The sequence below is a fragment of the Geospiza fortis genome, unplaced genomic scaffold (assembly GCF_000277835.1).
Source record: "Geospiza fortis unplaced genomic scaffold, GeoFor_1.0 scaffold112, whole genome shotgun sequence".
Classification (NCBI taxonomy): domain Eukaryota; kingdom Metazoa; phylum Chordata; class Aves; order Passeriformes; family Thraupidae; genus Geospiza; species Geospiza fortis.
The window spans coordinates 21579715-21596567 of record NW_005054298.1 but is presented as its reverse complement, the minus strand read 5'-3'; the positions used below and the strand labels follow the sequence as shown (position 1 = coordinate 21596567).

At 38.0% G+C, this 16853-nt stretch overlaps 1 protein-coding gene across 1 annotated transcript in view; it reads left to right on the top strand.

Annotated features, from left to right (window-relative positions):
• The window catches only part of ZNF385B (zinc finger protein 385B), a 150795-nt gene that overhangs the window by 19247 nt on the left and 114695 nt on the right, over positions 1-16853 (top strand). Inside the window, exon 2 of the mRNA XM_005415893.2 lies at positions 13612-13914. Coding sequence (XP_005415950.1) covers positions 13612-13914 — 303 coding nt within the window. The remainder of the gene's footprint in view (positions 1-13611; positions 13915-16853) is intronic.

The following is a 16853-nucleotide window of genomic DNA, read 5'->3' as shown; positions in this document are numbered from 1 at the left end:
ATGGTGATAAAGCATAGCAGCAGTCCAGACCCTGATCAAGTGCATGGCTGAGAGAAGATAAATGCTCCTGCCTAAACATTAGCAGCTCTGAACATTCAAAAATCATCTCAGATCTAGAAGAAAATTGAAATTGGTTTCTCTTTAATTCCCTTCTAGTTTTTGAGCCTTTAGGGTTCATGTTTTCAGTCAGCTCTGCCAGGATTAGAAGGATATTTAAAAAGCTAGAGTTCCTGGGGATTTTTATGACTGCATGACCCAGGCTTAAGAAAAATGCCTAATACTGCAAGATATAATTCTGAGAGCTAGCTGCCCTGAATTTGTGAGTGGAGTGTCATAAGCAGAGGTGGCATCAGATTGATAGCTTTTTTTTACTAAGTGAACATTTCCAAATGTTTCATGTTCCAAAACATCATGTGATGTCAACACAGGATGCATATTCGACCTGCTGGGTCTTTTAAGGCAGTAAGTGTGTTTAAAACTGTCTTTAACAGAAGTTGTGTTCAGTTATCAGCTATTCAGAAAAGGACAACTTGAGCACAGGTCAACTCGGTAAACCACTGTGAGAGAGAAAGATCTTCATTAATTGGAGGATTTAATATCAGAATTTTTTATCATAAGGATGTTTTCTGTTACAATGTCAAATGTCTGCACATTGAAAAAATAATGCGTTTTTAAAAATTTCTTTATTCATAAAATGTTGAGGAAATTTAAAACTACCAAATGTCTCCAGGGAATGTGATGGCTTGGACAAGGGAGAGAGCTACTGAAATAAGGCATAGAAGTCTGCTTTACTGCAATCTTAAATTTGCAGAGGGCTTTGAAAAGTGAATGACTGGAGAGAAATTTCTCCTGAGAATAAAATGGGCTTCTGAAAGATAACTTGAGCTGAAAATGCTTAAGTAAAAGCTTCTCGTTGTGCACCTCAGCATTTTCTAGTGTAAAAAATATATATTCTGCTCATGCTTTCATCTTCCTGGGGGTTATATTTATTCAGAGGAGATTAATGGCCAATTTTCTGTGTGACTGCCATCATCAGAAGTTTATCCCTTTGTAAAATGACTTTTTAAGCTTTTTAGGGAAGCAGTATGCATGAATTTCTGTGAAGACTTCAAATAGATAGTTGTAAAATGACAGGTGGAATGATGTTTATACCCCTGATCAGGTGCCAGCCTTGTATTCCATGCAGGATGGCAGCACAAGACTGACTGTGACTTGTATAATTTGATGACAGATCTTTTTGTCTTAAATAACTGGTATTGCGTTTTAAATGCACTTATGATTACCTGGCCATTTAATAAAGTCATGTGTCCTAGCTGCACTAGGATGTGTCGATTAGTGAGCTCTGCAGTAGAGGAAGAAGTCTGGGGTGATTTAAAAGAGTTGACAGTTCTACAAACACTCATTTGAAGAAGGGTAAGGCAACATGCTTAAGGAGCTTGGAAAAACTACCTTGTTGCTCCTCATTGCCTCTAGCTGCATGTCCTGTAGCTTTCCAGATGTTTGTTTTTTTCTTAGATAGTTCCTGCTTTTTCTCAGGAGCTAAGCTGTCATTTGCAGTTGGCTGATGTATTCTGTTCCTCTGCCCTTCATGGTCTGAATGCTGGTGGAGGTGATGCACTTGTGCTGGGCTGGAGGAAACTTCCTGGAGGAAATTTGCTCTGGGCCTCCTGGAGGATCTCTGAGGTGCAGCCATGGGGGCTGTAGTGCTGGGGACAGTGTAGGGCCCCTGCAGAGGCCTTTGCAACTCCTCTCCCTCATTACTGTGCAGCACAGACCTTCATGATCTCTCTCCTTTGTGTCCTGTTCTTCTGATGTTAATGATTTAAAAGCACTTTGTCCATATTGTTAAATTTTAGTTCTTAAGGATTCAGCTTGAACAGTGTTTTTTTTTTCATCCAAGCAGACAGTGATGGAACCTTTGTATTTGTGCAAGGGTTAATTCCCTGTTTGGGAAAGGTTTTCATGTGCCTGGTGATTTTAAAAGATTGGAAAAATGCTTCTGTGGATGTATTTTTCTATTTTCTCTGCTTGCTTTAGATATTTATCAATGTACAAAAAGAAATTCAATTAGATAACTTAAAGAATGCATAGAATTATTTTATCTATTTTGAGTAACTAATAATTGGTATTGGGGAAATGGCTGTATTTTCTATTAAGAATCTATAAGTGGATATGACACATGAAGTGAGTTTATGCTGGTTGTGAAGCAGGCAGAAGATATCATACTAGTTCTGCTTTTTAATTGTCTTTTCTTTCTTCTATGTATATATAGTATGTCAGTGCATGGGCAGGAGGATAAGACTACAGAGAGGGTAGGAAAAAAATTGGAACTGGGCGAGAACTGATGGAGGACCAGCAATCAAAATGATAACAGTATCATTTTGTAAATGATCACAAGAAAAGGAGGCAGAAAAAACATCCTGATGGCAAGAAAGAAAATTCCTTAAATTTTTTTTTCAGGCCAAGGAGAACTGTAAGTCCTGCAGAATTGCTTCTTGGTCTCGGGTTCCCTCTGAACTTGTGGGCCATATGTGCCTTTTGCCACTGATCACAGTGAGAATCCTCAGCTGCTCCCAGGTTGGTAGGTGGAACCAGCAGAACAGTGTAACTCGTTCTTAATGTACTGCGTGTCTTCCACAGCGCAACTTCCTCTTATTTTATTGGGCAGTTAGAAAGCTATAACGTCCTGATTTGTCTGATCTAAAATGAACTTAAATTAATCTAGTAGGTCTCAACAAATCTTCTGAACTTGACGGCAGATGGCACATGCTTTTTATTTAGCCCTGCATATACTATCTTGGTGGGTGGTAGCTGCCTTAGGACAAAATCAGCATCCCACCAGTCACCATCTGGGACGGCAGATGATATGTGGGACTGTCATGAATAAGCATTCTGATGTTTGTAAATGTCTGAAGGAAGACACTGCTTGTTAACGTGGCAGTTGGTATGCAGTCACCTCCGTGAGAAGCACACTTTGTGCAGTAATCAGCAAAAGATGAATTGTGTGCTTTGGATTGGTCTCTGGAATATGGGTGGGTGTAAGTTGAATCTTCCATAATTTGTTCATTTTGATGGCAAACTTGAATGGCTCTTTTCTTGACAGACCTTTAGTCTTTGTCACTGCTTTTGTGCTAAAAATTGTATACTCTTTGGTACTGTGTCAGCAGTAGTATTTAGATGCCTGCATCATAACCAATGCTGATAGTGAGCACAAATGCATGGTATGAAATGTGCCCCTGCTTTGACAGTGTACTCTGAGTTGATGGAGAAATGAGGGAGACAGTTTGGAAAAAAAGGTGTGAAATTGCTTGCAAAAAACACCCCATAATCTTGAAAAACACCCCATAGTTTTGTCCCAGGCGCAAGAATGGAAATCCACATCTTCTGGCCCTCCTCTACTATGGGCAATGAGAGATGGGGACGACTGAGCTGGATCAGAAGCCAATTTTATTGAGAATATGAAGAGTTTATATAGGATTATATTTTTGATAACAATTTCTCATTGGTTACACATTCTTCATTACATCAGTTACCTGGTAATCATTACAAAATTTCACAACCTATCTTTTGGTCACTTCTACACCAAGGAGCAGTTGTCTGTGTCTTGGTGGCTTCTGCTTGATTAGGCCTGAGATATCAGACTCCTTTATCAGTTCCACTGTATCTCTGTTTCACTCTCGGCACTCTACTCCCATTTTACCTTGTCCCCTGGGCAAGATGCACACACAGACATCTGAACCATGAGAATATCCATCATCTTCTTTGTTCCTGGCACTAAGCTCCTTTCCTGAACAGAAGTGCTTTGAGAAATGTTATTTAGAGTTGGTATTTTGGAAGGGCTGCTTGTAATTTATGTAGAATATTTTAGGCAGCAAAGCTTCAGTCTTCTAATCATCTTTGTGACCCTCCTGTGGACTTTCTCCAGCAGGTCCATGCCCTTCTTTTGTTGGAGTCTGCAGAGCTCTTTGAAACAACAGTTTAAGGAAGTGACATCTACTTTAGCAATTCAAATACCTGATTCGATTCTTATCTTTTTCAGTGCCTTCTGAATACTTGGTGTAGAATATATACAGGAATCCAGGGCCTAAAAAGTTTATGCAGCTACGCAGTTTGTGGTAATTGGGAGTGGGGCTGTGGCTGAGTCTCATCCCCAATGGGTACAGCTGTGAGAAGCAGGTGAGCAGCATTGACAGCAATGAGCCATGGAGTGCCCAGGGGCACTGACCGATCACCAAAGGGAACAGAGGGCACACAGGTGCAGCGCATCAACATGAGCTTATAAAAGGTTGGGCTAAAGAGCAAGAAAGGGCAGGTGCTTGAAGCCTTCTGAAGTGACACGATGGTCCTCTGTATGGGCAGATACCTGAAGCCTTCTGATGTGGTATGGTGTTACTCTGTTTGGGGGAATGCTTAAAGGCTTCTGAAATTGTATGGTGATACTCTGTGTGTTGTGGCCATGTCAACTGTGACATATGTCGTGACAAGTTTATGCAGTTCAGTGGTTCTGGAGTTGCTATTGGACCTTTGGTGTGAAAGTTTTATGGTAGAGCAATATATTGCCTCAGTGTCTAACTGTATTTTTTACTATTAAATATGATATGCAAATGGTATACTGACTTTATACAAATGAATAATAAAAAGGAAGAAACCCAAACGATCTGCCACATTAATTCTTAATTTAGGTACTACCTTCAGCTTCAAATGTGAAAGTTAGGGTCAAAAAGTTTATAAAACCAGATGAGATTAAAGCAATAATATGGTTTCACTGGCTGGAAAGCACAGAAATGAGGAGTGTCTGCCAAATTTGTATGAGCAAATGCACTCCTTCTCATGGCTCTTAGTTGAGGGGAGATCAGAGCGGATTATCTACAGCATGGAAGCACATGCATGTCCTATTTCTGGATCAGGGTGTGAAATGTCAGCAAAGCTAGTAAAAGGCTGGCTCTTCTTTTTTATGCATGGAGGTGTGTTTTTTTTAGTGTGGATAAGGTATTCAGAATGGATTTTGCAAGCAACAATCACTTAAAGCCTGAGGTGACTGGCAGCTCGAGTTTAAGAGAGATCTGTGCATGGGAAGGAGGAATAAGGGAGTGGCTGTATCTTCAACTTCACCACGCATCTCTCCTAGTTCAGTGTTAGCACAAAATACACTTGTAGTTCCTTTAAACAGGGAAAGGGGCAAGCAAAGGCTTAGGTTCAGGTCAGTGCAAGCTTTAACCTGGCCTGCTTGCAGGTAGCTTCAGATTAGGTGATCCAATATTCTTACGGTCTGTCACTACCAGCTGGGTAATATTCTTATAACTTGATCAGAAAACTTAAGTAATTAATGAGATAAAGTAGATGTGATGTCCCTTTATACAGTAAAGCAACATTGGTTTTGATATTTTTTCAGTTCCAAAAGAGAATCAGTTGTTTCCATAGACAATGGCAGGATCTTATGCATGATGACTAATCTGGGACCATCTTTTTAGGAGCGCTTTAGGATTGGCATCCACTGCCACTGATCATGCTTGCAGTTTTCTGTTCTTTGTGTTCTTAGTGCTTCCAATCAAGCTGATAGATCTCAATCTCACATTTTTTTCCTGAATGTGGTGTGTTCTTTGTTCATGCCCAGCTATTATTTTCACACAATCATCAAAGCTCTTGGGTCCAAGAGTGCTTTCACGGCATTACCAGGCTTTATCCTGAATTAATGGTTTCCAGTACAACTTCTATTCACCTCCTAGCATTGTCAGACTTAAGAACAAGACAGCCATCTGTGAGGCCTGACTTTCTGTTGTGGCTTCCTTTTATGCTGAGATGAATTCTTGATATTTTTAAGAAGGTAGGAAATTATTTTTACTTCTTGAGACCAAAGATTGATTTACTCTTCAAATGTTATTATGCTCAAGCAAGATAAAGTAACAGCCTGGTACAAATACCCTGTAGGAACCTCAGATTATGTCAGCAGGTTTTCATCTTTATTTTTGCAAGTTCATGCCGTGAACAACTCTTTTTATAAATAAAATAGTTTCTTCACTAGAAGTACCTTACATCTTGAATCAATTGTCCGAATAGTTAAAACTCATGTGTTTTGCAGTTGGCTTTATGTTCTCTAAGCTTCTTAAATGTATAAAAATAATGTGTTGTTTAAAAAAACCCCTATTTTCTGTGATCCTTTTATTGTTGAACACAGGTTGAAACTATATCCTCTGCAGGATTTTCCCTTTATAGGTTTGTGTTCATCTCTTCCAAGTTATAAAATCTGATGGAGATACATTTAATTAATGTTGTGTTAGTCAATGTTTTTCTAGGGATAAATACAAGGAGTCCTTTAATTTAAAAAGACTTGGATCCAATACTCTGAAAGTTACAAGTAAAAATCCTAACCTAGCAGCTTTGTAGAAAATTTTTAGAGGCATTATCATTCAATTTATTTAATAAATTTGCAATTGATAAGACAGTTCCCTGGTCTCGAGAAAGCAGATTATGAAAATGGGCAAAATTGAAAATATGCATAAGAAAACTCACTTTGCTAATTTCTACTTGGAAAAATTTTGCTTTTTAAAATTGAGGATTTGTTCAAATAACTTGTAATTTTCATGTTCAACCTATTAAAGTATTGTATTTTCAAAACTTTTTTTGATTTTTTTCTTTGTTCTTTTTTTTCTCTGTCTGTTTGGTATTTGGGCATGTTTAACATCTTAATCCTGCCCATATCCAAGAAAGAGCTAATATAAGTCTCTCCATTTTTGTGGTTTGGTTTTTCTTCTTCCTGGATGTTGCTTTACAAATGTGGTATACTTGGGATTTAGGTCTTTAATATGAAACTAGAGTTCCTGGATGAAATAGGATGTAAATAGAATCAGATACAGACAATCAGTGATGGCTGGTATGAAATGGACTTTTTTTTTTAATGAGGACACTAAAAGACAGACTGGACTATGGGGTACCTGATAGAATTGTTGCAGACCTCATACCAGGGATAGCACTGTGGATAGTGGGATCATTATAAGGATTTGTTAAAAAAAATGTGTTATAGAGAAAGCTAAGGGAGCTGAGTAGCCATTTTCCTGGAAGGTCTACTCTCTCTGATAGGCTTGTGCATGTGGTAGGGGAGGACAATGTCTAAAATGATGTCTAAATCATGTGTTGGACACTTTGGGCATCTAAATATTCTTCTGTAATTAGCTAAGATTTCTTAGAATACAAGTGAACTGAAGGTAAGCAGTGGTTTAATGACAGACTGATGAGTAGAAGGCACCAACTTGTCAAATGGTTCATCAAGCAAAATTGTATTATGATAATTCTGTAGAACTATATGTTTGTCTTGAAGCATAATCCAGGATAGCTGTCTGGACTCCAAACTTGGTTAGCTTGGCAGCAGTCTGATGTGTTATGTCAGGTGGGGATACATCTCTTTGGCAAATAAACTGATGTGTAAATAGATCGTGTTAATGCTAAGAGTGCCAGAAATCTTTAAGTATGGGTGCTACAGAGGAAAGTATCAGCTTTACAATTAGACCTAACTGCAGATACTGGCACAAGCAACTGCAGTCACTGATAACCTCAGCTGAGAGTCATTTCATTCACTTCAGTTTAGCTGAGCTCACAGTCTAGTGCGGCAGGTCACATTTCAGGTTTCCTTAACATAGAAAATTTCAAGGCAGTAAAGCAAAGCACTAGCTAATTGAATGCTTCCAGTTTTCTGAATTACCTTGTGCTGAACAGCTAATGTTTGTGTTGTGAAACAACCATCTGTTTTTATAGTTTGAAGAGAATCTCCTTCAAATGTTAAATGCTCTAAAATGTGTTAGTGAAAAGGCTGTCAGCCATTTGTTACCATTCAAAACTTTTCATGCACAGTGAAAGCAAGCTGAGTATCTATTCCTCTTTTTATTGATAAACTAGCATCAAAATTAAAGCTAAAAAATTACTTAGTCCAGTTTGGTCTGTGTACTGTGACCAAGTGATTATTCTGTATCTGTCTTAAGAAATAAAAATGTGCTTACTTTTTTGTACCATCCAACTTTTACTGTAATTTTGAATAAAAATATTCCATGTATTTTGAAAGCAGAGATGAAATACATACCCAAGAGTTGATCAGGTATGGATGGGTGGGTAAAAAATAGTTTGACAGATGGACATGTTGCATAATACGATGCCTCCTTGAGGAATTTCAGAACAAGATGACGATTAAACATGGCAGTTCTCTGTTTGGGTTTGTATTGAAAGAAAGAGGAACACATCTTCAGAAACCAAACAGGTCCCTTAAACATATGGGGGATTTTTCAAGGCTGGCTTCAAAAGAGTCTCTAGTGCTTTTTTTAACTCTGTAGGATACTGTGCACAAGGCACTATGCATATGCTGTTCACCACAGCATCCCAAAAGAACTTGTTGCGCAGATGGTGCAAACCATATGCCTCTTGATAGTTTATCTGTGTTTGGGAAATACTCTCTAAAAATACAATGAAGGTCATAAGACTTGTAAAAAACAGCTCTAGTGAATTTCTTTTAAATAATGCTCTGGAGGTATTCAAAGCTGGTTTGTGTGTTTTTTGGGGTTGGTTTTTTTTTCTTCTGGGAGATGTGTGTAAATGTTTTGTGGAGAGATGAAGTAGGGAATCATAGTTGCTCAGTGTGAGACCACAGCTCTTGCTGCATGCGTGCAGGCTTCACTAGTTCAGTGCATAGATAGTTTTTCTCCATTGGAGATGCTCAAGAGGGCTACAACACAAGGCTGGGTCATGTGTCTCTCTCTCCCTGCTTCTCCCAGCTGTCTGAATGAACCTTTTTGGAAATGTAACAATACGGAAAGCCAGTTAATTTTGGGTTTTGTTCCTGTGTCTTCAGCAACTCATTTGATTATTTCCAAAGGCTAAAGGAGAAAATTCTCTTTGCCCATATGTAAGTTGTTAAAATATGTTTTCTTTTTTGCTTACCTGGCACAGATCCACAGAGGAAAGGCAGTCTAATTACATTTCCAGCACAGTAGTTCTTTGAAGTATGAACTAATTAGGAATGGGCATTGCAAAAGTTTAGACCAGCACTCAGGAAAAGAATGCATCATGTAACCATCACTAATTCATTAGGATAACCAAAGCTTATTTCCTTTGAGTAAAGATTTGCACATTCTCACCTACAGCACTGTACTATATATAATACTTCTTTGTAGCTCCTCTGAAAGCACAACTCTGTTTAAAAGTAAATTAGCCAGCCAAATTGAAAGGCTAATTGCCTTGAGCTTCAAGTACAAAGGATATCCACGCTTAGATTTCTTTGCCAGCTGCAAGAGGCTGAGGGAGGTGTGTTTTCAGAAATCCTAACAGTGGTGTCATAAATCACTAACTTATTCTTGTTCCAGTATTGTTTGCAGAATCTATTGAGATAGATCAGTTCTGTGTACTGGGGAGGAAGTGTGGTGAGGGACAACCCTGTTTAGTCTGGTAACAGTTTATGTCAAATACCTGAAAAGGTCTTATACTTTACATTGCTTCCTCTTATGATTTTGATCAGAAGAAAAATTAGTATATCTGGTTTGATTCATAACTTGTTTTTGCAAGAGCAAGACTGATGGGGCATACAATCCCTTCACAGACTTAATATTTCTCTGGATCATTTCAGCTGGATATATGGATGCTCTTCTGTGTTTCCTGCTTTTTTTTCCTGTTTTTCCAATCTCACCTTTCAATTTTTAATTGAGTCTAATCGTCACTGAGTAAATACAGTGACAACCTTTGCAATGTGTATGTCCAGTGTGATTCACAGAATCATGTTCTTTTTGTATGGATCATTTTAAGTTGTGGATATTGTTATGTATCAGCTGCTGCTAGGACTTGGCTTACACTGTGCTGTATTAAGGTTATACAGAACTGGGAGCTTTCAGGATTGATCTAATATATTTTCTCCATATGATAATTCCCAACCCTTCTGCCTTTCAATGAACTCATTCTTGTTCTTACTCTTAAACCAACTTCTAAATATTTCACAATCCTACCTATAACAATTACTCTAAATTATTGTTTGGTTTCAGAGAATGTAATGATTATGTAACTTCTCCTTATTCTCAGCTCACTGACTGTAGTCTCAAGTAGCTGCTTCTGTTACATGATAATGTTATTGAGCGATGTGTGAACCTGAGGAATGAAATGGCTCTGTCTCATATCTGACTCCTGGTGGGTGAGAACAAGTACCACCCAGAACTCTTCACAATCTATCTGCAGGAATAAGCTCTTTTTGAAAGAGAAAAACACTTGTCAGATGTGTGCTTGCATAAATTTGAGTGACTAAAAAGTTTAGAGAATAAGAACAAAGTGGTTGATTTGTGGGGTTTTTTTGTTTGTGTTTTTTTCCTATTACAAATTAACGTGTATGTACATGTTTCTTTCATAAAAGTTTAAAGCATTCAGATAGATAGCCTTTTAAAGAAAGGTTAGCTTGTGAAAGATAAACTTCATTCATGGTGAGATTGTTAACACTGACTCAATGCAGATTTGTACTTGTGCTGGATTTTCTAGAAAGGTGTGTTTTTCCAACCTGAACCTTAAAGAAGAAAGGAAGGAGACAAAATTTTGAAAACAGTAGAAACTTTCCTTGCATATAATAACCTTTTTAGTTTTTTTAACAAATACATACACCACAAGATGTGCTCATTTATGGTGAAATCTGTATTACTGTGTGAAAAACGGCCATAATTTAAAATCTCAGTGTGTGTTTGCCACCTACATTTTCTTTTTAAAAACTCTAGAAGAGACTAAACAAAGCTTTTCAAACACAAGTGATTTGCTTTACCAAATGTTCAGATCTTCAAATCCCAGGAGGGTGAGGGCTGGGATTCCTGTAAGGAACAGGCAGACTTCTGAGGCTTGACATGGTCTTGTCTCTGGCTGCACATACAAGTTCTGTCCAGGGTTGGACTGGTCAGAGTATGCTGTTGCAAGCCCTACTATGGTCAATGTAGGCATTTTCTCAGAAGTGATTTGCATCTGCTGCTCCCATCAGTTGTTGGGAGGTCATGGCTGCTCATAATCAGGCCACCTTTTAATTTAGATGCAGAGCTTAAGGCAACGAAGGTTGTTTTAAAATTTCAGCTTGTGGTTTTTAATTCTTAAATTAGTAGCAAGAGATTGCTTCAAGGACTCATTTGTCTGGTGTCTGTAACTTTGTAGTAAAACTGAATTTATAGTTTGGGGGGGTTTTTTTGGTTTTTTTTTGGTTTTTTTGTTTGTTTGTTAAAACAAGAGTGTACCTTGGGAGTGATTTGTTTTTATTTGTTTCAAGGTTAATTTTCTTTCCATACTGGCAGCTGGGATGCCTAAGGGTGCAGGTGCAGCGTGTGACTCCTTGCTGTGCTCAATTGTTCTTTCTGGGTGCATCCATATTTATAAATACTTTTGGTGATGTCAGGACTGCACTTTTGAGGCAAATGTTCTGATTTTCCCCATGTACCCTGCTTTGGCCCATAACTGAGCAGTCTCAGACTTCACCAAGGTTTTGTTCCTTTGGATGAAAGGAAGCAGAAAGATGCAGTCCAGGAGTGTAGGTGTCTTGTGCTGCAGTGCTAATGCAGTACCAGCCCAGTGCTTTCCAAAACAGCCCTCCTTGGGAAGGCTTTGGTGCTCTTACAGGCAGCTCCATCAGTCTTCCTTCTGTTCCATGCAGCTTCCTAATGCAGATGTTTACCTCTGCCAGTTTTAGAGGTATCCAAACCAACTGAGCTTCATTAAGATCTTACAGATGATTGAAATAATTGCTGAATGATATTTTTGATTATCTTCTGTCTGCAACCAAACATATGAGATTTCTGACAGGCCAGGGTTTTCAAACTTCAACATATTTTATTATTCTATAATGGTTTGTATGTACAACTTGTATAAGAATTTTTGTTTCATAACATTTTACTTCAGAGAACAAAAGTCACAACAGTGATGTTGAAATAAAAAATTATGGAAAACAAAGGGACTAGGGGAAGTTATTTATGGTTTAAAATACATTGAAAAAGAACAAATACTGAAGCTCTAAGGAGATTAAATTTTCAGATGAAAATGTTATTTTAGCTCAGCTGAGTCAAGGATCTTGGTTGCTTGCCTTGAAATATGATACTTACACTTAAATGATTTAGTGTGATAGTCTGTAGCCTAGGTTTTCAGGACCACCTGTGCACTATGATTATTTTTAATAATTAGTTTTATTTTTATTTGATGTGATTTATACCTTAATGTGTCATTAATATTGTTTGATAACAGAACTGTTATCTATAAGAAAGATATGAAGTCTATTTACCATACTTGATCAGTGAATTGTACTTGAAGGAATCTGTACCAATACTAAAATGTTAAGCATGGGTTAGGAATGTGAGGAAATACTTTATCCTACCATATAAATGACTAAATAATTCTGAAGATTTTTCTGTGTACACCCCTGTGCCAGAGAACAGAACAGACTTTCTCTTGGTAGTAAACTTAACTGGATTATGAGAGAGGTACTCTAGTGTAACTTGTGAATGCTGCACTCTTCTGGGAGGATTACTGCCACTTTTGGTTTTAATGTTTGTGTCTTTCAGTGCTCCTGCCTAGCAGAGTGGTAGGTGTACGCAAAGTTCTGTGCTGCTCTGGTTCCCAGGCTGGAAAAGGGACCTTGTGTTTGAAGCCTTTTGCTTTTGAAACATGAGCACAGGTGTACTCTTGCCTGGAAAGAGCTGTTTTTGTGCACTGCTCTCTGAGCCAGCCTTTGGCCATCCAGAGTATTTGAGTGGTGGGGGATAAGAATAAACATCAATTTGTGTAGCTAAGAAAACAAATATTTTTATATGAGTTACCCTAGACCCACCCCCCATTTCTTCTCTGCTGGTTTAGCACCATACCTTTAAATGAAATATGGACTTTCCCCCTATGTATATAAAACTGTACTTTGTGCAGCTTGATGATGATGTTTTTAGTTCTCTAGGGCAAGTTAATATTTCAGGCTCTTGGCTTGTTGTTCAGGAACTCGCATGTACCATGATTTTGTGTAGCTTGCACAAGACAAATGTTTAGCTGACTTTTCTCTATGCAATAGTTTGAGTTGTGAAGGTATTGATGGACAAATATTGATAACATACAGTCTTTGTATGAAGCTGAAGATTTGGATGTATGTGAAAGTGGAAAGCCTTCATTAGTCTCATTTGAACAGTCCTGCTGTCTTCCAGTGTTTCCATAACATTTCTTGCTGGCATCCTTGTTGTTGAATAATTGTATTTGAAGTAGTGGGCACTGCTATAGTCATTGGAAAGCAAAAAGCTCTGGCACCAATGTTTAGTAAGGCAAAGGAAATGTAGTTGAAAATAATCTTAACCTCTGCTACAGATGCAATAATAAATCTGCTTTAAAATAGAGAGCTTGTTTAACAAAATAATGAGTTGTTGCAAGTTGCTGTGCACAGACTGTGATCCATTGCCAACTTATTATTTCTGAGCTCTGTGGTGTGTCACAAATGCTTTTATTTCTATATTAAGCAATGCCTCTGCAGTTTGGAACCTTATTTGTTAGAACTGGTTGCTGGGTCATGTATTGCAGCATTTTAAAAAAGAAAATGCAGTTTTAATAGTAAGGATTTGTTACTCTCTAGTAACAATTTGTCTCTTTTCCTTGTAGGTATGAAGCGCCCGTTAAGTCCTGACCACATCATTGAAAATGGGATTATGAATCAACCAGCTGCTCTACGGGCCTTTGAAGAAAAAGGACTGAGGAATGACAGACAGGATTACCAATTAAGCAAAGAAAAAAAGAAGATACTGTTTTCCTTCTGTGAAGTGTGCAATATACAGCTGAACTCTGCAGCCCAAGCTCAAGTTCATTACAACGGGAAATCTCACTTGAAAAGAGTGAAGCAGCTAAATAATGGAAAACTCCCTACAAGTACAGCTCCTGGCACTTTGTTTGCAAGTACAAGCACAGGTACATAATTAGTTTGAGATGTTGGATTTTGGTAAAGAGTTCTGAGGAAGCTTTTAAGTTCTAACTTCTCCGCTCAACATAACCATTAAACTTAATATAGATGAATACTAGTAGTTAATAATATTTTGCCATGTTCAGAATTACTGTTGTACTTTTCCTGTGAAGCCAGGTGGTATTGAGGCAATATTCCATTATTCCAGGCAATATTCCATTATGTGTTGGACCTTGAGATATAGTCTATTTAAAAGTAACTCTTGTGTATCCAAACACACATTTTGTCACCTGCTTTTGTTCCCAAAAGAACGTTCTGGAAGGATGCTACATGTACAGGAGAAACTTTAAAATGAAATCTAGTAGTGGAATGATGGAGGAGGAGAGCTGGAATTTACAGGCCTGGCTCTTTCATTCTTTCTGCTTTCAGCCCTCTGAGTTTTAACCACTCTTATTCATGGAATCCGTTTAGGTTGGAAAAGACCTCTAAGAAGAATTTCAAATTAAGACTTTTTACTTACTAGGAAAAACAAAAGTCTTGGGCAAAATGCATCTAGCATGCATAATGTGAAGATACAAAGCACACAATGCCCTTTTGTTTATTTGGGGGGGTTTCTTTATTTTAGTGTTAGTCTCCGTTCATAGCTACTTGAGAAAAATCTAACAGATCTTGAATCTTCATACGAGAAGTTTTCTTAATTGTAGTATTTGTTTTTATTTGCTACGTTAAGACACTGGCTTTGGTTTCTTTTGTTTTGTATAGAAACAGTCAAGCTGCATTGAAAGGTTTAGCTTTTTCTTCTAATTTTGTTTCTTGTTAACTGAATTTTACTTGTTTTGGAGTCTGTGGTACTGTTTTGTTTGACTTAGAACTAAGCTGTGTTGAGAGTATCAGTTGTGTAAGTCCTGTGATTCAAAAGATGAAATTCTTATTTAATAACTTCTAATTAATTGTGAGCATTCTTAAAATAACTGGATATCTGTGAGACATTATGATTGATTTATGTTTCTTCTGTGTGTGGACCTACAATGCAGACATATAAAAACATTTTCTATTTTTGTTGCTTTTTGTTATCTGAACCCCTTTATCTGATGCCTTTGCTGTCTTTGCTGGGGATCACAGCTGATGCTCTGGCACCATTACTCAAGGAATGCTCTGATGCTCAGAATACAAGTATGTTTGCTGGAGCCCATGCTTTGGGGTTACTGCATAGCTTGGGAGTTAAAATTCATGTTTCTTTGTCCTTTGTTCACCACTCTCTATATTAGACTATCAGTTGTGTGCTAGTTATGCTGGTCTATCTGGTATAGAATAAGCATTCTTTTTTTCATAGCTGAGGGATATTGTGTTCATAGCACTTAAAAGAAAGAAATGCCTTACAATAGACAATTTATTATTACTGTGATTATGTAAACAATTTAATATACTGTTTAAGAACTAGTGGGAGAACAAGATTTACTGAGATGTAGTTCTCAAAGAATGTTTTCCAAAAATAACTAGAAATTAATTTTCTTATAAATTGACGTTATCCAGGCTCGGTTTTAATCCATGTTCTCTGGAGTGTTATTACCTCTTGTAATGGAAGTCTTCCTTTCCCATTTCTTCAGCTAACATTGTAAACAGAACTAATTGTGCAGATGGTAAGAGAGCAATTATATTAATCTCACCTCACCAGTGAATAGGCTTTATTCCAGATGCAAAAGAAGCAAATAGCCCCTCTCATACTTCACTGTTGTAGCTGCACCCTTCTAACAAAGCACCTAGTGAACAGTTCAGCACACCTTAGGAAACTTCCTGCAGAAGTTCCATCTGGAGTTTTTCCTCTGTGTTCAGTAGATAAGTGTGAAATCAATAATATTCCCACTGGAAAATGAGGTGACTGTAAAATATATCTGACTGTAAGTTTTCCTTGACAGTTCAGAAGCCAGGATTACAGACCTGCCACAACTGTCTTGATTCTTTGGGACAGAATGGATGCATTGCTGACTCTAGCTCTCCCTGACACTTGGTGGTCTTTGTTATAAATGGAGATGAGACCTATTTTCATATTCATTCTGTTTTGTGGTTCTCTCGGTGACAGGTGGCCCTCAGTTGTTAGCAAATGTCCTTTTAATTTTTGATTTCTACTGTACTTTACGACTATAAGCTCAAATTATTGCTCTTAACTTGCTGGTAGTGATCCTTGTTGTACTACTGTTGGAGTGTTTATTAAGATTATATTTAGCAACAAATTTTTCTAAAAAGCTTCTTCTATTTCTAGTTAAGCTTGCCTTGCCAGTTATTGATATACACAAGTTCTTTTGCTATTCTACCTCTATCTGCAATTTAAATTACTTCCTAGCAAGTAAAATGTAATAGAAAATAAATTTCTTTTCTTTATATTGCCACAATCAAGAAATCAATGGGTTACATTAGGTCGCTTTGGTGATTTGATCCACTCATTGAACTTCTCGTTTTATTTACTTTGCTCTTGAAAACTGGAAGCAAAGAGTATTCTGCTTGGAAAATACATTGCATAGGTGAGCCTTCCCTATTGCTTATGTTAGTGCTTGTTTATTACCAGCCATGCCCACCACGGCTCTTAGTGCAGCCACTCCCAGGGCCATCCCGACCCTTGTGCCAGCACACAGACATACAGACAGGCTGCTGTCAGCAGGACATGAATGAACTCTCATCAAAGTCAGAAAATGCGTGTTTGCCTTCACAGCTTAAGTTGGAAATGATTTTATGTATTTCCTATGAAAAAAAAGGAGAAGAAAGGGTGATTTCCTGCAGCCTTGGGTAGATGTATTTTGGAGCGAGCCTGTTTAAAGCTTTTCAATGAGCTGGCCCTGCTATCCACCGGCCCCAGCTGAGAGCCGGGGCTGAGCGCCCGCTGCTCACGGGGCCGCGGCCAGTCCTGGGCATAGGGCACGAACTTGGCTCAGGGCTGACTGAAGTCTGCTCG